The sequence below is a fragment of the Watersipora subatra genome, chromosome 3 (genome assembly GCF_963576615.1).
Source record: "Watersipora subatra chromosome 3, tzWatSuba1.1, whole genome shotgun sequence".
Lineage (NCBI taxonomy): Eukaryota > Metazoa > Bryozoa > Gymnolaemata > Cheilostomatida > Watersiporidae > Watersipora > Watersipora subatra.
Genome location: NC_088710.1, coordinates 38,333,821 through 38,359,210, shown reverse-complemented (window position 1 = coordinate 38,359,210; position 25,390 = coordinate 38,333,821). Strand labels below are relative to the sequence as shown.

Here is a 25,390-nt window from a genome sequence, read left to right as displayed (position 1 = left end):
TATCTATATTTCTTAAAGTATGTATATACCTTATATCTATATTTCTCAAAGAATGTATATACCTTATATCTATATTTCTTAAAGAATGTATATACCTTATATCTATATTTCTCAAAGAATGTATATACCTTATATCTATATTTCTCAAAGAATGTATATACCTTATATCTATATTTCTCAAAGAATGTATATACCTTATATCTATATTTCTTAAAGCATGTATATACCTTATATCTATATTTCTCAAAGAATGTGTATACCTTATATCTATATTTCTTAAAGTATGTATATACCTTATATCTATATTTCTTAAAGTATGTATATACCTTATATCTATATTTCTCAAAGTATGTATATACCTTATATCTATATTTCTTAAAGTATGTATATACCTTATATCTATATTTCTCAAAGAATGTATACACCTTATATCTATATTTCTTAAAGCATGTATATACCTTATATCTATATTTCTTAAAGTATGTATATACCTTATATCTATATTTCTTAAAGCATGTATATACCTTATATCTATATTTCTTAAAGCATGTATATACCTTATATCTATATTTCTCAAAGAATGTATATACCTTATATCTATATTTCTTAAATAATGTATATACCTTATATCTATATTTCTCAAAGAATGTGTATACCTTATATCTATATTTCTCAAAGAATGTATATACCTTATATCTATATTTCTTAAAGAATGTGTATACCTTATATCTATATTTCTCAAAGAATGTGTATACCTTATATCTATATTTCTTAAAGTATGTATATACCTTATATCTATATTTCTTAAATCATGTATATACCTTATATCTATATTTCTTAAAGCATGTATATACCTTATATCTATATTTCTCAAAGAATGTATATACCTTATATCTATATTTCTTAAAGAATGTATATACCTTATATCTATATTTCTTAAAGAATGTGTATACCTTATATCTATATTTCTCAAAGAATGTATATACCTTATATCTATATTTCTTAAAGAATGTGTATACCTTATATCTATATTTCTCAAAGAATGTGTATACCTTATATCTATATTTCTCAAAGAATGTATATACCTTATATCTATATTTCTTAAAGAATGTATATACCTTATATCTATATTTCTCAAAGCATGTATATACCTTATATCTATATTTCTCAAAGAATGTATATACCTTATATCTATATTTCTTAAAGAATGTATATACCTTATATCTATATTTCTCAAAGAATGTATATACCTTATATCTATATTTTTCAAAGAATGTATATACCTTATATCTATATTTCTCAAAGAATGTATATACCTTATATCTATATTTCTTAAAGCATGTATATACCTTATATCTATATTTCTTAAAGAATGTATATACCTTATATCTATATTTCTCAAAGAATGTATATACCTTATATCTATATTTCTCAAAGAATGTGTATACCTTATATCTATATTTCTTAAAGTATGTATATACCTTATATCTATATTTCTCAAAGAATGTATATACCTTATATCTATATTTCTCAAAGAATGTATATACCTTATATCTATATTTCTCAAAGAATGTGTATACCTTATATCTATATTTCTTAAAGCATGCATATACCTTATATCTATATTTCTTAAAGTATGTATATACCTTATATCTATATTTCTCAAAGAATGTATATACCTTATATCTATATTTCTTAAAGCATGTATATACCTTATATCTATATTTCTTAAAGCATGTATATACCTTATATCTATATTTCTAAAAGAATGTATATACCTTATATCTATATTTCTCAAAGAATGTATATACCTTATATCTATATATCTTAAAGCATGTATATACCTTATATCTATATTTCTCAAAGCATGTGTATACCTTATATCTATATTTCTCAAAGAATGTATATACCTTATATCTATATTTCTCAAAGTATGTATATACCTTATATCTATATTTCTCAAAGTATGTATATACCTTATATCTATATTTCTCAAAGAATGTATATACCTTATATCTATATTTCTCAAAGAATGTATATACCTTATATCTATATATCTTAAAGCATGTATATACCTTATATCTATATTTCTTAAAGTATGTATATACCTTATATCTATATTTCTCAAAGAATGTATATACCTTATATCTATATTTCTTAAAGAATGTATATACCTTATATCTATATTTCTCAAAGAATGTGTATACCTTATATCTATATTTCTTAAAGTATGTATATACCTTATATCTATATTTCTCAAAGAATGTATATACCTTATATCTATATATCTTAAAGCATGTATATACCTTATATCTATATTTCTTAAAGTATGTATATACCTTATATCTATATTTCTCAAAGAATGTATATACCTTATATCTATATTTCTTAAAGAATGTATATACCTTATATCTATATTTCTCAAAGAATGTGTATACCTTATATCTATATTTCTTAAAGTATGTATATACCTTATATCTATATTTCTCAAAGAATGTATATACCTTATATCTATATTTCTTAAAGTATGTATTTACCTTATATCTATATTTCTCAAAGAATGTGTATACCTTATATCTATATATCTTAAAGCATGTATATACCTTATATCTATATTTCTTAAAGTATGTATATACCTTTTATCTATATTTCTCAAAGAATGTATATACCTTATATCTATATTTCTTAAAGAATGTATATACCTTATATCTATATTTCTCAAAGAATGTGTATACCTTATATCTATATTTCTTAAAGTATGTATATACCTTATATCTATATTTCTCAAAGAATGTATATACCTTATATCTATATTTCTTAAAGTATGTATTTACCTTATATCTATATTTCTCAAAGAATGTGTATACCTTATATCTATATTTCTTAAAGTATGTATATACCTTATATCTATATTTCTCAAAGAATGTATATACCTTATATCTATATTTCTCAAAGAATGTGTATACCTTATATCTATATTTCTTAAAGTATGTATATACCTTATATCTATATTTCTCAAAGAATGTATATACCTTATATCTATATTTCTCAAAGAATGTATATACCTTATATCTATATTTCTTAAAGTATGTATATACCTTATATCTATATTTCTTAAAGTATGTATATACCTTATATCTATATTTCTCAAAGAATGTATATACCTTATATCTATATTTCTTAAAGTATGTATATACCTTATATCTATATTTCTTAAAGTATGTATATACCTTATATCTATATTTCTCAAAGAATGTATATACCTTATATCTATATATCTTAAAGTATGTGTATACCTTATATCTATATTTCTTAAAGTATGTATATACCTTATATCTATATTTCTCAAAGAATGTATATACCTTATATCTATATTTCTCAAAGAATGTATATACCTTATATCTATATTTCTTAAAGTATGTATATACCTTATATCTATATTTCTCAAAGTATGTATATACCTTATATCTATATTTCTCAAAGAATGTATATACCTTATATCTATATTTCTTAAAGTATGTATATACCTTATATCTATATTTCTCAAAGTATGTATATACCTTATATCTATATTTCTTAAAGTATGTATATACCTTATATCTATATTTCTCAAAGAATGTATATACCTTATATCTATATTTCTCAAAGAATGTATATACCTTATATCTATATTTCTCAAAGTATGTATATACCTTATATCTATATTTCTTAAAGTATGTATATACCTTATATCTATATTTCTTAAAGTATGTATATACCTTATATCTATATTTCTCAAAGCATGTATATACCTTATATCTATATTTCTTAAAGAATGTATATACCTTATATCTATATTTCTCAAAGAATGTATATACCTTATAGCTATATTTCTCAAAGAATGTATATACCTTATATCTATATTTCTCAAAGAATGTATATACCTTATATCTATATTTCTCAAAGAATGTGTATACCTTATATCTATATTTCTCAAAGCATGTATATACCTTATATCTATATTTCTTAAAGCATGTATATACCTTATATCTATATTTCTCAAAGAATGTATATACCTTATATCTATATTTCTCAAAGAATGTATATACCTTATATCTATATTTCTTAAAGCATGTATATACCTTATATCTATATTTCTCAAAGCATGTATATACCTTATATCTATATTTCTTAAAGTATGTATATACCTTATATCTATATTTCTCAAAGAATGTATATACCTTATATCTATATTTCTCAAAGAATGTATATACCTTATATCTATATTTCTCAAAGAATGTATATACCTTATATCTAGATTTCTCAAAGCATGTATATACCTTATATCTATATTTCTTAAAGCATGTATATACCTTATATCTATATTTCTTAAAGCATGTATATACCTTATATCTATATTTCTCAAAGCATGTATATACCTTATATCTATATTTCTTAAAGTATGTATATACCTTATATCTATATTTCTTAAAGAATGTATATACCTTATATCTATATTTCTTAAAGAATGTATATACCTTATATCTATATTTCTCAAAGAATGTATATACCTTATATCTATATTTCTCAAAGCATGTATATACCTTATATCTATATTTCTTAAAGCATGTATATACCTTATATCTATATTTCTCAAAGAATGTATATACCTTATATCTATATTTCTTAAAGTATGTATATACCTTATATCTATATTTCTCAAAGAATGTATACACCTTATATCTATATTTCTTAAAGAATGTATATACCTTATATCTATATTTCTTAAAGTATGTATATACCTTATATCTATATTTCTCAAAGAATGTATATACCTTATATCTATATTTCTCAAAGAATGTATATACCTTATATCTATATTTCTCAAAGAATGTATATACCTTATATCTATATTTCTCAAAGCATGTATATACCTTATATCTATATTTCTTAAAGCATGTATATACCTTATATCTATATTTCTCAAAGAATGTATATACCTTATATCTATATTTCTCAAAGAATGTATATACCTTATATCTATATTTCTTAAAGAATGTATATACCTTATATCTATATTTCTCAAAGAATGTATATACCTTATATCTATATTTCTCAAAGAATGTATATACCTTATATCTATATTTCTCAAAGAATGTATATACCTTATATCTATATTTCTCAAAGAATGTATATACCTTATATCTATATTTCTCAAAGAATGTATATACCTTATATCTATATTTCTTAAAGAATGTATATACCTTATATCTATATTTCTTAAAGCATGTATATACCTTATATCTATATTTCTCAAAGCATGTATATACCTTATATCTATATTTCTCAAAGCATGTATATACCTTATATCTATATTTCTCAAAGCATGTATATACCTTATATCTATATTTCTTAAAGTATGTATATACCTTATATCTATATTTCTCAAAGAATGTATATACCTTATATCTATATTTCTCAAAGAATGTATATACCTTATATCTATATTTCTCAAAGAATGTATATACCTTATATCTATATTTCTCAAAGCATGTATATACCTTATATCTATATTTCTCAAAGAATGTATATACCTTATATCTATATTTCTCAAAGAATGTATATACCTTATATCTATATTTCTCAAAGCATGTATATACCTTATATCTATATTTCTTAAAGCATGTATATACCTTATATCTATATATCTCAAAGTATGTATATACCTTATATCTATATTTCTTAAAGTATGTATATACCTTATATCTATATTTCTTAAAGCATGTATATACCTTATATCTATATTTCTTAAAGCATGTATATACCTTATATCTATATTTCTTAAAGTATGTATATACCTTATATCTAGATTTCTCAAAGTATGTATATACCTTATATCTATATTTCTTAAAGCATGTATATACCTTATATCTAGATTTCTCAAAGTATGTATATACCTTATATCTATATTTCTTAAAGCATGTATATACCTTATATCTATATTTCTTAAAGTATGTATATACCTTATATCTATATTTCTCAAAGTATGTATATACCTTATATCTATATTTCTCAAAGCATGTATATACCTTATATCTAGATTTCTCAAAGTATGTATATACCTTATATCTATATTTCTTAAAGCATGTATATACCTTATATCTATATTTCTTAAAGTATGTGTATACCTTATATCTATATTTCTCAAAGAATGTATATACCTTATATCTATATTTCTTAAAGAATGTATATACCTTATATCTATATTTCTTAAAGTATGTATATACCTTATATCTATATTTCTTAAAGCATGTGTATACCTTATATCTATATTTCTTAAAGCATGTATATACCTTATATCTATATTTCTTAAAGCATGTATATACCTTATATCTATATTTCTCAAAGTATGTATATACCTTATATCTATATTTCTCAAAGAATGTATATACCTTATATCTATATTTCTTAAAGAATGTATATACCTTATATCTATATTTCTTAAAGTATGTATATACCTTATATCTATATTTCTTAAAGAATGTATATACCTTATATCTATATTTCTTAAAGAATGTATATACCTTATATCTATATTTCTTAAAGCATGTATATACCTTATATCTATATTTCTCAAAGTATGTATATACCTTATATCTATATTTCTCAAAGAATGTATATACCTTATATCTATATTTCTTAAAGAATGTATATACCTTATATCTATATTTCTTAAAGTATGTATATACCTTATATCTATATTTCTCAAAGAATGTATATACCTTATATCTATATTTCTCAAAGAATGTATATACCTTATATCTATATTTCTTAAAGCATGTGTATACCTTATATCTATATTTCTTAAAGCATGTATATACCTTATATCTATATTTCTCAAAGAATGTATATACCTTATATCTATATTTCTCAAAGAATGTATATACCTTATATCTATATTTCTTAAAGAATGTATATACCTTATATCTATATTTCTCAAAGTATGTATATACCTTATATCTATATTTCTCAAAGAATGTATATACCTTATATCTATATTTCTCAAAGAATGTATATACCTTATATCTATATTTCTCAAAGAATGTATATACCTTATATCTATATTTCTCAAAGCATGTATATACCTTATATCTATATTTCTCAAAGAATGTATATACCTTATATCTATATTTCTCAAAGAATGTATATACCTTATATCTATATTTCTTAAAGAATGTATATACCTTATATCTATATTTCTCAAAGAATGTATATACCTTATATCTATATTTCTCAAAGAATGTATATACCTTATATCTATATTTCTCAAAGCATGTATATACCTTATATCTATATTTCTTAAAGCATGTATATACCTTATATCTATATTTCTCAAAGAATGTGTATACCTTATATCTATATTTCTCAAAGAATGTGTATACCTTATATCTATATTTCTTAAAGTATGTATATACCTTATATCTATATTTCTCAAAGCATGTATATACCTTATATCTATATTTCTCAAAGCATGTATATACCTTATATCTATATTTCTCAAAGCATGTATATACCTTATATCTATATTTCTTAAAGCATGTATATACCTTATATCTATATTTCTCAAAGAATGTGTATACCTTATATCTATATTTCTTAAAGCATGTATATACCTTATATCTATATTTCTTAAAGTATGTATATACCTTATATCTATATTTCTCAAAGAATGTATATACCTTATAGCTATATTTCTCAAAGAATGTATATACCTTATATTTATATTTCTCAAAGAATGTATATACCTTATATCTATATTTCTTAAAGAATGTATATACCTTATATCTATATTTTTCAAAGCATGTATATACCTTATATCTATATTTCTCAAAGAATGTATATACCTTATATCTATATTTCTCAAAGAATGTGTATACATCAAATCTATATTTCCCAAGTATGTTTTATCTCTGTATGTCGTGTGTCTGCATTTCAGCTATAGCTGTTAAAATCTTAAAGAAGAGAAACCGTACCAAAGATGATTTGATCTCAAACCCTGCTGTTGGCCAGTCAGACGCTCTACCCAAAAGGAATGAGTTGTTAACTTGCCGATATAAGTCGCCATATGAGAGTACATACCCAGCGGCTTTGCATACCACGCAGGGTGATTGCGTAAGTAAGTGATTGTCATTATGTAGTTTACTAAAATTTTCCATCGGCAAACTGCCAGGCTAATAGCACGAGGCAAGCAACTCTCATTACTTCTCATTGTTCATAGCTAGTCTATATACATTTTGAAGTGAGTTTTCAACTGAATTACATAGAACAATAAGCATATATTTGTATACCTCTCTAAGTAAGTTACAACACTGGAGAGAATGCTTAATGTTCTATGTAATTCAGTTGAAAACTCACTTCAAAATGTATATAAACTAGCTATGAATGAGAAGTAATGAGAGTTGCTTGCCTCGTGCTATTAGCCTGGCAGATTGCCGATGGAAAATTTTAGTAAGTTTGGTAAACCATTGTTGTGGCTTACTTTAACTTGGATTCGACGAAGTTAAAACTAACTTCAACTTAATTCTATAAATTTTCTGTTTTTGTTTCAATTTAAAATCTCCTCTCTTTTCAAAACTGATTTGAGAAAGTCTTAACATTTTGGAAACTGCTTCAGGTGTATTTTCATTTTGCATCGCTCGCCGGAAAATCCCTATGCCATGGTGATTGTAAAAATAGGCTTGCCAACAATACATTTTTAAAAGTGGTTTTTGTTTTCATGTAGTAGCTGACCCAAAAATGGTTACATTTCTTTACCGGAAACAACCTTTAAGCAAATACAGTCAAATAGCATGAGTAAAACTTTATGCATATCACATACAAGTTGACTGTTATTGAGCCGCAATAAAAATATAAGAAAATAATAAAATGCTTCTAATAAAAAAAGTCATCCCGAAAATATAGAGAGAATAATGGCATGAAATGTAAATATAGAGAGAATAATGGCATGAAATGTAAATATAGAGAGAATAATGGCATGAAATGTAAATATAGAGAGAATAATGGCATGAAATGTAAATGGAATAAAACGGCAACTACAACAGCCGCTGCTAAAGAGTAAGTTGCCCCTGAACCAACGGTTTGTCTCCTGCGCTGCACTGACACCCCTTCATACAGGTCAAGGCTAAACTGCTATATTTTTATTAATAGCAAGGACACCCCTTCAGACAGGTCAAGGCTACACTGCTATATTTTTATTAATAGCAAGGACACCCCTTCATACAGGTCAAGGCTACACTGCTATATTTTTATTAATAGCAAGGGCAACCCTTCATACAGATCAAGGCTACACTGCTATATTTTTATTAATAGCAAGGCCAACCCTTCATACAGATCAAGGCTACACTGCTATATTTTTATTAATAGCAAGGACAAGTCTTCATACAGATCAAGGCTACACTGCTATATTTTTATTAATAGCAAGGACACCCCTTCATGCAGATCAAGGCTACACTGCTATATTTTTATTAATAGCAAGGCCAACCCTTCATACAGATCAAGGCTGCACTGTTATATTTTTATTAATGGCAAAGACATTCTTACATACAGATCAAGGCTATAACTAAGGTATGCTAGTATTTTTGCTCTCTAACCATGTTATGAACTTGCTTGTAATCTATCCTATGAAACATGCAGATATTATTGTTAGTATAGTTCTATTTTAAAACTGGTCACTGAATGTTGGCATTAATTGAACAGGGAGATAGATGTCACTAGGTTTTTAATAAGAACGACCTGAGACCGTTCAGCAGGTTTTAAGGTTAACTTTAGCAAACTATTACTATCAAATGTGTTTAAAGGTGAAACTTATTATTCTTTGTGAATTAATGAAATTACACTCATTGGTTATTCAAGTCTTTGTGGATTGATTATTGCAATGATATACTTGTCTGAAAAAAAATTGGACACGACAATGATGGACTGGCTAATTTCCGATTGAGGGATGATAGAAAGGTTTTGAATGACCGACGTGATTTTTTTCAACAAATCCGCGAACTATCAATTAGCATACATGGAGCTTCAGTGAAGCAGAAAAAATGAGATCCAAGCAACAAACAGAAGATTTTTAGCTAAGAGCTAGAAAAGATGGTAAAACTAATCCAATAGCACCTGAATGAGTGTTGACATGATTGGTGAGAGCCCCGAGAGTCTTGAAGGCATTGCCACAGAGAGGACACTTGTGAGGCCTCTCTTCTGAGTGAGTCTTAATATGCTTATGTAGGAGGTGTCGCTGGGTCGTCTTGTAATCACAGAAGCTACATGAACCCTTCTCTGTGTCACTTGCCTGCAGTCCATAGACAAATACTAGCTTTTGCTCCAACAACTGCAGATTGACACTGGAGAACAGGCATGCTATGGAAGCAGTAACAGACGCCTTCATTCTCAACAAGCGGAAGATAGCTAGCCCCTTCAAATGAAATTCATTTTAAATTAACTTACCGTAAAACCTCTAATTGAATGCCATGGCGCTCTATTTTTCAGCCCTTCCTCTATAGTGGCAGTCAATTGGAGGCGGCGTTCAAATAGAGACTGGCGACCATTTTTCAAATGGTTCGTCAGAATTTTGGGAAAATAAATTTAGCACTATTACGGGCGAAACGAATGTCGCCTATCTCGCTGAATGTCGCCTATTTCGCTGCCCTCGCGAAAGAAAAACTGCCGTGAGTATAGCATTATACTTACAAATTATATACCCATACAACTTTTGCAACTATCTAGTTCATCGTGACAGATCGTCAGATGTGTCGCCAAAACATAGAATAGGGCAGCTGCGCATTGTTCATAAATACCAGGTCGATTGTATTTATTCGATTTTGTATTTATGAATTATTGGTGGAGGTGTCACTGCGTCAGTCCAGCAATTGGAATGTCACGACTTGGGTATCATGAAAAATTCTCTTTTATCCTAACCTGGACCCCTAAATACAGGTAGCCGACGAAAAAGTACTATTTTTTGTAATACATTTGGTTGTATTGCTTTCTTGTAGACATATAGAATATTTGTTATTAGTTTTACTTTGAAGAGTACACATTGTTTTTTAAATAAATAAGCAAATTGTTGTAAATGAGCGCTGAAGATGTGCGCTCCCCATCAACTTATTGTAGAATTGTCGCAATTATAGTTTATAAAAACCTGTGAGCTTGATCAAAAAAAGGAGAAAAGTTGTCTGTGCAGACTAATAATGTTGCAGTTACGGTACAGCCCACAAAGAAAAAAGATTATATCATTTTTTCCTTTTTCTATGCCCAAAGGCAGGGGTGTCAAACTCATTTTCACCGAGGGCCACATCAGCGTAATGGCAGTCCTCAAAGGGCCAGATGTAACTTATAATTGTAATGAAATGTAATCGAATAATATAAAATAACTTAAATAGTCTTTGATATTAAATAACTCTTGACTTTATTACTTAAAGTTGCAAACAGAACAGTTGCACAGCAAAATATGCAAAACACTTGTTTTCGAAAAAAAATCAGAAAAGTTACATAATACCCATCAACATGAGCATACTTTCAGTAAAATCAAAAATTGTGAGCTGCTAAGAACATGAATTTGTTGGCATACACACATTAAATCTGCAAACACTAAATAATTGCAACAGCAGCAACACAAAATCAATATGTAAGCAGCAAAAAATCAAAAAATTATTTGCTATTTGCTGAAACAAAGTTAGACTTGCACCAAAGAAATTACAAAATATACAGAGTTTGACTAAAATTAGTGATTTAATACATACAATACAAAGTTATGAATAATAGTTAGTCATGAACATGAAAATCACGAAACTATAATTTCGAATTTTTCCTCGCGAGTATTATCTTCATAGCCTAGCAAATCTACATCCTAATATAACTCAAATAAACTGTCATAAACATGTTTCAAAGAATAAAATTATGTTCAGTAACTCTGTTCTTGACTTTTCAGACTTCAGGGGCCGCTCTAAGAATGACTATGATCCTATCGAGATCGAATAACTTTTGTCTGACTATGGTTGACAGCCTAAAAAGTGCATTTTTATTCGAGTGTAACGATGCAAATTGACAAAATTAAAAGTTAGTAAAAACTTCGAAACATTAAAAATAATGTTTCAATTTGATTTATGCAGTCTTTCACTGTCTTACCCCTTCTGAATCTGCATATTTACTTCTCGCTTCTCGAGTTGAAAAAAATTGATCGCGAACGATAAATTTTAAAGTGACAGCGAGGATTTTCGGTTCAGTAGATGTCGCAATGGGCGTAGTAATTTAGTTATAACTTTTGCCAGAGAGATCATTGAGGTATATATGTACGTTTGTTTGATTGGCCAGAAAAAAGTTTTTCTGACTAATCAAAATTATTCTCATGTAATGTAAAAATAACAACACAAGGAATAGACAAAGTTTAGAGGCAAGATAACTCGCGTTGGTGTGCCTAGCAACGTTATAAATACGGGAGAATGAGTCTCGGGCGAATGAGTAATTAAGCCCTCGCGGGCCACATAAAATGAGGTGGCGGGCCACATGTGGCCCGCGGGCCATGTGTTTGACACCTGTGCCCAAAGGGATGAGTTTGAAAGATCTTGGAATTGATTAGGCAATTTACATGTATTTTACAGTTCTTATAACGTGAAATTCCTATAACGAATTATTTACGGAGTAGCAGTGCGTACTGTACAGTTTTTTCTCTTGCTCCTATTGGTTATCTATTATTGATTATAATAACAGTATTGACATCCATTCAAACAGCAAAGTTTAGGAAAACTAAATCACTGGATAACCATTAAGATACAAATCTGCATCTTTCTAAAGTGAGATCATTTGCTAGCAGTTTCTGAGCGAACTTGCATGTCAGTTCCTACAGCATCCAAATGAGAATCAAAGGCGATTGTACAGTCAAGAATGAAATTTAGCTAATTTTTTTTAATATTCTTCTTAATAAAAACAATGTAGTTAGTTAACAACAGCCTTCATCTTGTAATAAAAAGCAATATGTACAACTATACTACCTTTTGAGCAAATAATAAACTTCTGGAGGTGGCTGAAGAAGAAGGTTCGGCTTTGTGCTCTGTAATACTGATTACGTCTCCAGAGTTTTCTTCTCCTACTTCTTCTCCATCGGTCGACACGAGTAAGATATAACTTGTCTGCTGTAGATGAAAGGAATTTTATAAACTTGGCATCACTTATGTGATTGACAAAAAGGTCAATTTAATGAAATTAAGACCAATAAAAGACATAAAACAGGCTAAAACATCAGCTACAACTTTATGTAATTTTTGTCTTTATAGACCAACCCTGTCCAGAGATATAAGCGTTTGAATGAGGCCATCTTTTAAAAAACTCAGATTCGAGCGGGTGCTTCATACTTGATGTAACGAGTGATACATGTAAAAAGAGTCCACAAGCGATAAATATAAGATATCTTCATTAGCCAATCATCAGCACAAAATTTTTGTATATGTCATATTAAATGTTATCACTCGTAAAACAGTTTATCTGTGATTTCGAAGCTTCTCGTTGTTAGTGACTTTACTCTGTTACTAGTTAGTTATGCGCATCGACTACTAGTAGATTCTAGTAGCTACGGGCATCGACATCGATATTTAATTTACTGATTTAATTGACATCGTTAATTTACTGAATTACTGCACCGACACGTTTTTGTTGACGAACAACAGAATTGTAACAATGCACAGTTCAGCGAAGGTGACTCAGAGTTTTCTGAGCATCAGGTGGTTAAAGATTGGGGCAAACAGGTTATGGTTAGAGCTGACAGGCGTCAACAGCGTTATGCTGCAGAGAAAGATAGGAGAATGGAGATAAATTTATCTTTAACTTTGAGTATCCTTTACATATATTCTAAAGTCTAAACTAACGGTAATAATTTTAGTACTCATGAATACATCTACTAATACGTAAAATTATAAATTTTTGCTATCACGAATCATCGTTTCATGACTTTTTAATCATTTCACAACTTTTTATCGTTTCACCTAGCCCTCACTTTTGCTTAAAATTTTCTTTGGCATTTTAGCTAGTAAATTAGATTCATGATTAGAATTTATGTTCATTTCTCACTTGTGGAAAATGAGGAAAATCGATTGATCAATGCTCATCTTTAACTATCAGAAACAATGCTTCGAATTGTTGGCTTTGTGTATTTATGCTTTTGTTAAACATTTATTCATTTTGAAAATTACACTCGCAATCTATCCAACTCTCAAATTGAAAGCTTTCAGTAGATACGCATTAGCGCGACATATTTATGACATATATTACATTTGTTTTATTGTTACAAGATGTTTATGTGCTTCACTAGGGGAGGAGTCGTGTCGGTCTGGAAACTGCCATGAATGGGAAAGAGAGACACGAATGTGCGCGGCACAAACCATAATATGCTTTGTTTGAGTTTACTGCAGTAGAGTAATTTGTCCTATTATATGAGTTGAAACTATGTGAATGGCCACGACCTAGATGGATGTTTTAATTAAAAACTTCAAGCTGCGATAAAAACTTTTTAGCTTGTAAAATTATATAATAAATGTTGAAGACAATGCAGAACCTGATTTGCAGAACATATTGAATACATTAATATTAATAATATTAATTTAAAAATTCACTCTCTGCAAATAGGAAATAACATATTAAACCAGACTGATCATTTTAAATTCCTAGGTGTTTGGCTTGATAATAATCTGAATTGGTCTACTCATATATCTAACATACTAAAGGACCTTCGTCCAGCGGTTGGACTTTTCTATGGGTTATCAAAGTACTTCCCACGAGAAATAATGATTACATGATATAACTCCTTGGTGAATTCTAAACTTATTTACTGCCTCGAATTTTGGGGCAACTCGCCTGACATATTTTTAAATAAAATTAAAATCTTTCAGAAAAAGCTAGTGCGAATTATATGTCATAAACCCTTTGACTATCCATCAAAAGAATTGTTTACTCAAACTAATATTTTACCAATAGATAAGTTGTATGTTAAAGCTGCTGCTAAGGGGTCATACTGTAGTTCATTAATCTGGGAATGGGGGACCACCGCACTCTTATAGCACTCGTCACTCTCTTCTAAATCTTCATATTCCCTTATTTACATCTAGTGCTGGGCAAAAAACTATTCAATATCAAACAACCTTTCATTGGAATAACCTACCTGACAGATAGATTGAAGAAAATTGTAAACAAATTTGACTTTAAAAAACAAGTAAAATGCTATCTCCTGTCTCTCTGACTGGGGTGGGCTGAGGCCTGCCTTTGTTCTGCTGCTGTTGGCTGTTTTTGGGGCTTGCGCGACATTAGCTGGGCTACAGCGCACCTATGGCTCCATCATCATTATCTCGTGCTCAGGTTGAGTGAATTTTGCTATACCTTTTTCATTTTCTCACTAATTTTTATTTAACCTGATATATTTACTAATATGCAGTTTATTTTTCTGTATTGTTTCTGTTGATGAAAATAAATACGCACGCGCGCGCGCACACACACACATAGCCCTGTTTCCATCTGTGCTGAAATCTTCTCTGATAGATGGATTTAGGAAGTGTAATCGGAGCTGTATGGGCAGGTACTTCTGCTTAGCTCGACCCAATTCCAACGGACCAAATATTAAGTTCAAAAAGATTTATGCTCCACCCTACCAAGTGCAAACAGTTGAGTCCACAAACCGCCAACCAGGTGCAAGAATGGCTTTAGTAGTCCTTAGCCAGAATCTGTGGAATAATTGCTTTCAACGAAATTGACGTTGTTTTGCGTTCACTCATACGGTCAACTCAGAAAGCCATTTGTTTTGTATTTGAATTAACTATGTAAATTTTTTCCAGTAAATCTTTTCTACAAATTGATACTGATAATGACTAAATAACCTTGACTATACATGACTTTTTGGGATGCAGTTGGTTTCGCCATATATTCGAACATATTCTTTTCAAAGATGGCTGCGTGCTTATTTTGTTTAGTAACTAGTTTTCGGTGTGGGTAGCAACTGAGAACTTAGCTGATACAAAGGCTGCGATAAAATAAGTTAACTCGACGACCTAATTACCATAGACCAGCGGAATCGTAGACGGTACTCAAATGTTTACACAGCATTTAAAGGAAACCAATATGACATGTTTTTAATTTCCCTTATTTGAGGCATTTAAGAAATTTATAATAATGTATCTGTAGCTGGATTTAAAATTTTATTTTAGCCAACATGAGCAAATGCAAAATAAAATATATGCCAATAGAGCCGCACAGGACTAGACTTATCGCAATAGCCGATGTGAATACGAGAGATGGAGACAGGTTGTACTACTCGTTACATCATTTTGGGCAAAACTGGGCATGTTTTTTTGACCTGAGCGTTTCTACAGCGATCAATTTTTTCGATTTTAATCTTCAAATATTTTGACAATGACACTGCCTAACACAACAAACAACATCTCAACTGATAGACAAAAAAAGATACTATAAGTTCTTTTAAAATCAATTAAAATTTGACACAATCACATCTTTAGGCATGGATCCAAGCAAGTTCATAACAAACTCGTGAATACAGCAATGTGTAGCACATATATGTAATCACATACAGCTATGTGTAGCACATATATGTAATCACATACAGCTATGTGTAGCACATATATGTAATCACATACAGCAAGTGTAGGCAACATAAGCAATAAAATGATAGCGGCATGACCTAGCAGAGACACAGAGCTGCTCACCTCGGGATACGTCTCATTCTCATTTAGCAAAGTGACTGTAACCGTTTTAAAACTTTGGTTATTAGCGGGATTATTTTCGCCAGCTGGGACTAGCTCCGTGCGGACTCGATCCTCCTTTATTTTATCGCTGCTCTGTTCATAAGTGTGATCTGCAACCATGCTAAGAATATTATAAGAATCCATAACTCAAAATGATTCAAAAAATGGCGAAGCCAAAAATATGCAGGATTCATTAAACATCAAGCATGAAGTGAGGGTTAATATTGCTAACTTGTCAGAACTGAACAGTGACCAACTAGTCTCAAACAGTATATAGTAACGTGTAACTGTATTAGTATGTACTGTACTAGTCTCAAACTGTATATAGTAACATGTAACTGTATTAGTATGTACTGTACTAGTCTCAAACTGTATATAGTAACATGTAACTGTATTAGTATGTACTGTACTAGTCTCAAACAGTATATAGTAACATGTAACTGTATTAGTATGTACTGTACTAGTCTCAAACTGTATATAGTAACATGTAACTGTATTAGTATGTACTGTACTAGTCTCAAACTGTATATAGTAACATGTAACTGTATTAGTATGAACTGTACTAGTCTCAAACTGTATATAGTAACATGTAACTGTATTAGTATGTACTGTACTAGTCTCAAACTGTATATAGTAACATGTAACTGTATTAGTATGTACTGTACTAGTCTCAAACTGTATATAGTAACATGTAACTGTATTAGTATGTACTGTACTAGTCTCAAACTGTATATAGTAACATGTAACTGTATTAGTATGAACTGTACTAGTCTCAAACTGTATATAGTAACATGTAACTGTATTAGTATGTACTGTACTAGTCTCAAACTGTATATAGTAACATGTAACTGTATTAGTATGTACTGTACTAGTCTCAAACAGTATATAGTAACATGTAACTGTATTAGTATGTACTGTACTAGTCTCAACCTGTATATAGTAACATGTAACTGTATTAGTATGTACTGTACTAGTCTCAAACTGTATATAGTAACATGTAACTGTATTAGTATGTACTGTACTAGTCTTAAACTGTATATAGTAACATGTAACTGTATTAGTATGTACTGTACTAGTCTCAACCTGTATATAGTAACGTGTAACTGTATTAGTATGTACTGTACTAGTCTCAAACAGTATATAGTAACATGTAACTGTATTAGTATGTACTGTACTAGTCTCAAACAGTATATAGTAACATGTAACTGTATTAGTATGTACTGTACTAGTCTCAAACTGTATATAGTAACATGTAACTGTATTAGTATGTACTGTACTAGTCTCAAACAGTATATAGTAACATGTAACTGTATTAGTATGTACTGTACTAGTCTCAAACTGTATATAGTAACGTGTAACTGTATTAGTATGTACTGTACTAGTCTCAAACTGTATATAGTAACATGTAACTGCATTAGTATGTACTGTACTAGTCTCAAACAGTATATAGTAACATGTAACTGTATTAGTATGTACTGTACTAGTCTCAAACTGTATATAGTAACATGTAACTGTATTAGTATGTACTGTACTAGTCTCAAACTGTATATAGTAACGTGTAACTGTATTAGTATGTACTGTACTAGTCTTAAACTGCAATATATATTGATAATATTCTACGCATCCGTCGAGTGAAAAAGAGTGGTTACTATGTTTGGCATATAATTCATTAACCTGACCCATTGATGATATCAAACATGTCATGAGATTGCTAACCTGACTCTGTGATGATATCAAACATGTTATGAGATTGCTAACCTGACCCTGTGATGATATCAAACCTGTCATGAGATTGCTAACCTGACCCATTGATGATATCAAACATGTCATGAGATTTCTAACCTGACCGTGATGATATCAAACCTGTCATGAGATTTCTAACCTGACCCTGTGATGATATCAAACCTGTCATGAGATTGCTAACCTGACCCTGTGATGATATCAAACCTGTCATGAGATTTCTAACCTGACCCTGTGACGATATCAAACCTGTCATGAGATTTCTAACCTGACCCTGTGATGATATCAAACATGTCATGAGATTGCTAACCTGACCCTGTGATGATATCAAACCTGTCATGAGATTTCTAACCTGACCCTGTGATGATATCAAACATGTCATGAGATTGCTAACCTGACCCTGTGATGATATCAAACCTGTCATGAGATTTCTAACCTGACCCTGTGATGATATTAAACCTGTCATGAGATTTCTAACCTGACCCTGTGATGATATTAAACCTGTCATGAGATTTCTAACCTGACCCTGTGATGATATCAAACATGTCATGAGATTTCTAACCTGACCCTGTGATGATATTAAACCTGTCATGAGATTTCTAATCTGACCCTGTGATGATATTACTTTTATGTCTCACAATACTTAGTTTTTAATGATACAACTTTGATTCACGGAATTGAGTTTGAATTTAATGTGTACTCAAATTTAAGGCTTTATTTTGCAGATGTATGTATTTAAAGATATATAATTGATTGAAGATAATACGCATATTAATTAAGCTTGCAGGAAATCAAATCAGTACACACATTTATAAATATAAATCAGTACACACATTTATAAATATAAAATGAACCAACACAAGCTACTATCAAAAATATTCAAGCGTGTACTAGTGATTGTCTGCTTTATAATCCTTAGATTGTTTAAATAAAATAATTGGGTTCGACTTGAGGTGTAGGGCCCAAAGATTTTTGTTTTATCAAGGTTTGTCGCCATTTATTGTGTAACTTGTTTGGGTGTATTTGATTGGAAGATAGATTTCAACTATTGTGGCGCAAGTATGAACTCCCCTCAATGAGTTAGTTTCACTGGATGAATGTAGGAGGGTCAATCAATAAGTAGTGGAAATTTTGTGATAACATTTTATTACCAAGCAATAGCACTTTACATTTTCCCCTTTCCAGCATCGTCTCCTTTTTCCCATACATTTGTTCCACCTTTTTACGAGCTTCTTACTTGTTACAGAGTAAAATTATATGGCGGCTGATTTCCAAACCATTTACGCACGGCTTTAATGACAGACAACTGGTCTGATAAGATAAAAACTGCTTGGTGCCAGATCTAGACTATAAAGAGTGTGTACCAACACTTCCCAGCCCTTTAATTTTGGCTCTTGCATGGGTAGCGGTACATAGGCAAGCAATGTCCTGGTGGAACACACCTTTAGCCTGGAGACCTTTTCTCTTCTTCCTTATGATTTACTTTATTCTAGCCAAGAGCTCACAGTAGTTTTGAATGTTAATGGTTGACTTGCAACAAAATTCACATTACAGTTATTTAATATCAAAAGATTCACTATGTCTTACTCTGTTGTGTTGTAGGTGCAAAATATGTGGAAATGTGATTACAAGCTCTTAAAAGCTCAAAAACTAAAAGCCGCCATAGATTGGAATCAGTTTATTTCTCTGACGTAGTCATCACATTTGGCTATTGTTTTGTCACATGATGTTCTCAAGTGAATTGAAAGGCCAATAAAAGGCTCAATATAAAACTTCTCATAGCACTAGTTTATGACCAACACTTTGGGTTTTACCGAACACCCCTTACCAAATATAGATGCTCGCTACTTTATAGTTTTGTTTCGGCTTGGTCTAATCGTCTAGTCGTAATCTGATGATGTGACCCATAATTCACGAATAATTTCTGCAGCATTTTTCGATTATTACAAGTGACCAACAGGCTCTTCATGATTATCAGACAATGATAAACATGAAGAGCTCGTTTAAATTTTCAACCTTAACTCCTTCGAGCTCAGGTTAAAAATTTGAACGAATTTTTACGGTAGGTTATAGGATATCAGTGGTGAACGTGACAGCATTACGATGACAATAAAATAGATGAGTAAGATCAATAGACATGATTGTATTGAATGTGTGAAGTATATTTGTGAAAATATTTTGAGGAATGAGGTTGCGTGAAAATGTAAACAGAAGCCATCTTGTACAACTACGTCCCATTTGAGCCGTTTTGGAAAGATATTCCAAACTACGGCGGTCTCGTGTGGCTGCGATTGACTGTTGGTTTTTTAGCTTTTAAAAGCTTGTAATCACATTTCCACATATTTTGCACCTACAACACCGCAAACTAAGACATAGTGTCTTTTGACATCAAATAACTGTAATGTGAATTTTGTTGCAAGGCAACCTTTAACAGTGTTACCTTGGCACTTCAAATCCAAAGTTATATGACTCTTGCCATCCTAGAGTACTGTGAGTATTACTTTCCATGTCGTCCTCTGAGACCTGAACCACCACTTAAAAGGAGAGTTCGTATGATTTCATTACATTGATTGTCTTTTCAATTCTGGTTCATAATGATACAGCCAGGTTTCATCTGGGGTCACAATCCTAGATGGGAAAGTATCTCCCCCTTCCAGTCTGAGACTTCTCCATGCACTTTCTGGCAGCCGTAACACGCTGCATTTTGTGATCATCAGTCAGCATCTTGGGTACCGTCATCAGCGTGCACAGACTTTCTTGAAGGCTAGCTTTTCATGGACAATATTGTGTGCAGTTCCATGTGAAATGTCCATGGTCTCAGCAACATCACATATAATTTAGCAAGTGTTCTATCAGGGTTAATCAGCTTTTTGCCTCAGCTGTGTGTGGAGTCGAATCATCCACTGATCTAGCATTACTTAGCTCAATAGTAATGTATTCTCACACATTCTTGAATTCATCTGCTTACGTAAAGCAACTTGTTTGTGACATAAATCCTTGCCCATATCGTTTTTTCATTCTACTGTGCATGACAATTGTTTTTAGACTTTCAGCTGTCAAAAACCTTGACAGCTTTTTCCTCTATGAGTGACCATGTCTTCAGCTTGGCAGACATTTTGAGTGTAGACAATATCAAAAAGTTGAATCACTAAAATGTTAAATTTTTGGGTATGTGATGACAACGCCTATTTATAAAAGTCAAGAACATATCAAACTACTAGATAAAATAGAACAAAAGTTATGACAAAATTCCCACTACTTATTGATTGACCCTCATATCATTGAGACTGCATAATTTTTGGATAAAAACATTGTTGTGTGATGATTGGACCATTCGGTCATACTGAGTGTGGTCATGTGCAAAAGTATTTAGCTTGTTACCAGAGATGTTTATCAGGCTTTGAAAATTGACTCGATTAATTTCAATTCTCATTAAAAAATTAAAAATTCAATTCTCAATTTATTTTGCATCATATGTCGCGCGAGAATTGGTTCAATTTATAATTCATGGCAAAAACCTGGCAATTCATTTCTCAATTCTTTAGCTATCCTAACTTAAATGACTCGATTCAATTTAATTCTCCCAAATAAACAAAATAAATTTTCTATCTATTCTTACAAAAATTGATATATGAAAATATATTAAAATTACAATAACCCACAATCGCTGATTTAGCTACACGCATTAGCTCAGTCTATTGACTGTTTGCATAGCAAATATCAACTATTTTACTAGGTATTTCATTGCTTTTTCAGATGGATGGAATTAAGTCATGCCTACCATTTTTTGCTGGCATAAACTCAACATTTTTGCTTTAAATGTTGAGTTTTTGTCATTTAATGTCAATTTAAAGTTTTTTGGAATAAGCAAAAGATTCTGTACAAGAATTATTACATTTGAAAAACAAAAGGAATTTTTAGTATTTTTATAGTTAGTCAAAAGTTAACCTGCAGAAGAAAAATGCTACCATTTTTGCAGTTTGACCAAAACGCAGACACACCTCTTTTATAAAAATGTAGTACCAGAAAATATTATTGATCCAGTGTTGAAGGGTTTTACTAGCAGAAATACATCTGGTTCACTGTTTACAATACTTCTTTCATTTATTCTAAACCAGAAATTTAAAAAAATTGAAGCAACAGTTTTTGCTGCGTTTCATTAGTAAAGCAAAACTATGTGTAACTGATTCGTTTTTGGCACAATGATAACCTAACTTCTTAAATTAATTGTGGCAAAGTTTTGGGTGGTTCTGATAACACCTCAATCGTGATCATTGTTTTTGTATAGGCACAAAGGCGAGTCATTAAAAATATTTTTCGGTAGAATGAATGATATTCGAGTGCAGCTATGGAGCTTATTAATAAGCTTATTGTAAGTGCACAGGCAAACCATAAAGCTAGTGCGGAGTACATATTGTTGACCAATAAAATATATGCAGTGATATTGAAGTCTCGTAAAAATGTGTACATGAGACTGCACTGACATCTTCGCTTTGGCGCACATCTAGTAACAGATTGTGTTACTTCGAACATCACTGGGCGTGATGAATTAACAATACCCCTGTCTGTATAGCATAAGTTTACCATTACATAAAACAATTTACAAAAGCCATGCTTTGGCAACCCTGGTAGACCATAACACAACATAATTCATTTAATAAGGTAGACCGACGCATGAAAAGTAAATTTGGTGTTACCTTCTCCAGAACAACCAATAATTTTTTCATAATTTATCATTTAACATGACAAATTCACTTATACAAAACATTCACAGATTGAGGAGCTAAATGAAATACAAAGGTACAATTAGAACATAACGAAATGCGACGGAGAAAACATGAGGCCAAAATTTTACACGAAAACCAAGTACTTTTACCATATTTCGTTTTTTTCAATGCGACTGTATGCGAAAGTTTCACATTAGATATTGAAAATAGTAATAGTAATGCCACTCGTTAAATGGAGTGAATATTTAATTTATGACTCCAGATGATACTGGGCGGATTTGTGCCAAAAACAAATCAGCCAATCATTTAAAACCATTTTTGATTATCGGCTAATCAAGAACTTTAATAGCGATCAGTAAGACTTTGTAATTCACATGTTCAGTTTTCAAATGTTAGTTCAAGACCATAACCTATTAAAAGACTCCAACACTCAAGCAGTTTTACTTATTTCATCCCGAATATTCATTTCCGGAGCGATCAAGTTTTGTTTTAATCTTGAAACATCCTAGCAGTCAGATCACCTCAAACATCAAAAACAATCACAAATGATAGAAAACGGTGAGGCTTTCTGATAAAATCTACTAAAATTATGCATAAGTTCATCTTTGACAGAAAATGTTTGCGCAGCAGGAAATACTCCAATACCAGCAGGAAATACTCCAATACCAGAAGGAAGTACTCCAATACCAGCAGGAAATACTCCAATACCAGCAGGAAATACTCCAATACCAGCAGGAAATACTCCAATACCAGCAGGAAATACTCAAATACTAGCAGGAAATACTCCAATACCAGCAGGAAATACTCCAATACCAGCAGGAAATACTCCAATACCAGCAGGAAATACTCCAATACCAGCAGGAAATACTCCAATACCAGCAGGAAATACTCCAGTACCAGCAGGAAATACTCCAATACCAGCAGGAAATACTCCAATACCAGCAGGAAATACTCGAATACCAGCAGGAAATACTCCAATACCAGCAGGAAATACTCCAATAACAGCAGGAAATACTCCAATACCAGCAGGAAATACTCCAATACCAGCAGGAAATACTCCAATACCAGCAGGAAATACTCCAATACCAGCAGGAAATACTCCAATACCAGCAGGAAATACTCCAATAACAGCAGGAGATACTCCAATACCAGCAGGAAATACTCCAGTACAAGCAGGAAATACTCCAATACCAGCAGGAAATACTCCAATACCAGCAGGAAATACTCCAATACCAGCAGGAAATACTCCAAAACCAGCAGGAAATACTCCAATACCAGCAGGAAATACTCCAATACCAGCAGGAAATACTCCAATACCAGCAGGAAATACTCCAATACGCAGCAAGAAATACTCTAATACCAACAGGAAATACTCCAATACCAGCAGGAAATACTCCAATACCAGCAGGAGATACTCCAATACCAACAGGAGATACTCCAATACCAGCAGGAAATACTCCAATACCAGCAGGAAATACTCCAATACCAGCAGGAGATACTCCAATACCAACAGGAGATACTCCAATACCAGCAGGAAATACTCCAATACCAGCAGGAAATACTCCAATACCAGCAGGAGATACTCCAATACCAGCAGGAGATACTCCAATACCAACAGGAGATACTCCAATACCAGCAGGAAATACTCCAATACCAGCAGGAAATACTCCAATACCAGCAGGAAATACTCCAATACCAGCAGGAAATACTCCAATACCAGCAGGAAATACTCCAATACCAGCAGGAAATACTCCAATACGCAGCAAGAAATACTCTAATACCAACAGGAAATACTCCAATACCAGCAGGAAATACTCCAATACCAGCAGGAGATACTCCAATACCAGCAGGAGATACTCCAATACCAACAGGAGATACTCCAATACCAGCAGGAAATACTCCAATACCCATAAGCTGGATATGAAAATTTTACATGTAAATATATTCTTAATATCAACTGTCATTTAAAAATAGAAGCATATTTATTAACACGCCTTTATTGCTGAAAAAATTTCAAATAAAGCGGTTCGTCCTTGAACTTGTTGGTGAACTAAAATTATTGTCTCCGAACCATAGGCACAGCTACCCAATAAGACTGATAGAAACACTGGTGTCTGTAAAGCATATCGATAAAACCAGTGAACATTATATCGT

At 30.9% G+C, this 25,390-nt stretch overlaps 1 protein-coding gene across 1 annotated transcript in view; it reads right to left on the bottom strand.

Annotated features, from left to right (window-relative positions):
- Window positions 1–25,147, bottom strand: part of LOC137390585 (uncharacterized) — a 64,739-nt gene extending 39,592 nt beyond the window's left edge. Inside the window, exons 1-8 of the mRNA XM_068076914.1 lie at window positions 25,060–25,147; window positions 24,639–25,010; window positions 24,021–24,589; window positions 18,904–19,035; window positions 18,612–18,783; window positions 16,731–16,879; window positions 13,020–13,160; window positions 10,147–10,321 (exon numbers count right to left, since the gene is read on the bottom strand). Of these exons, the coding sequence (XP_067933015.1) occupies window positions 10,147–10,321; window positions 13,020–13,160; window positions 16,731–16,879; window positions 18,612–18,783; window positions 18,904–19,035; window positions 24,021–24,589; window positions 24,639–25,010; window positions 25,060–25,147 (1,798 nt within the window). The remainder of the gene's footprint in view (window positions 1–10,146; window positions 10,322–13,019; window positions 13,161–16,730; window positions 16,880–18,611; window positions 18,784–18,903; window positions 19,036–24,020; window positions 24,590–24,638; window positions 25,011–25,059) is intronic.
- Window positions 25,148–25,390: the final 243 nt, after the last annotated feature.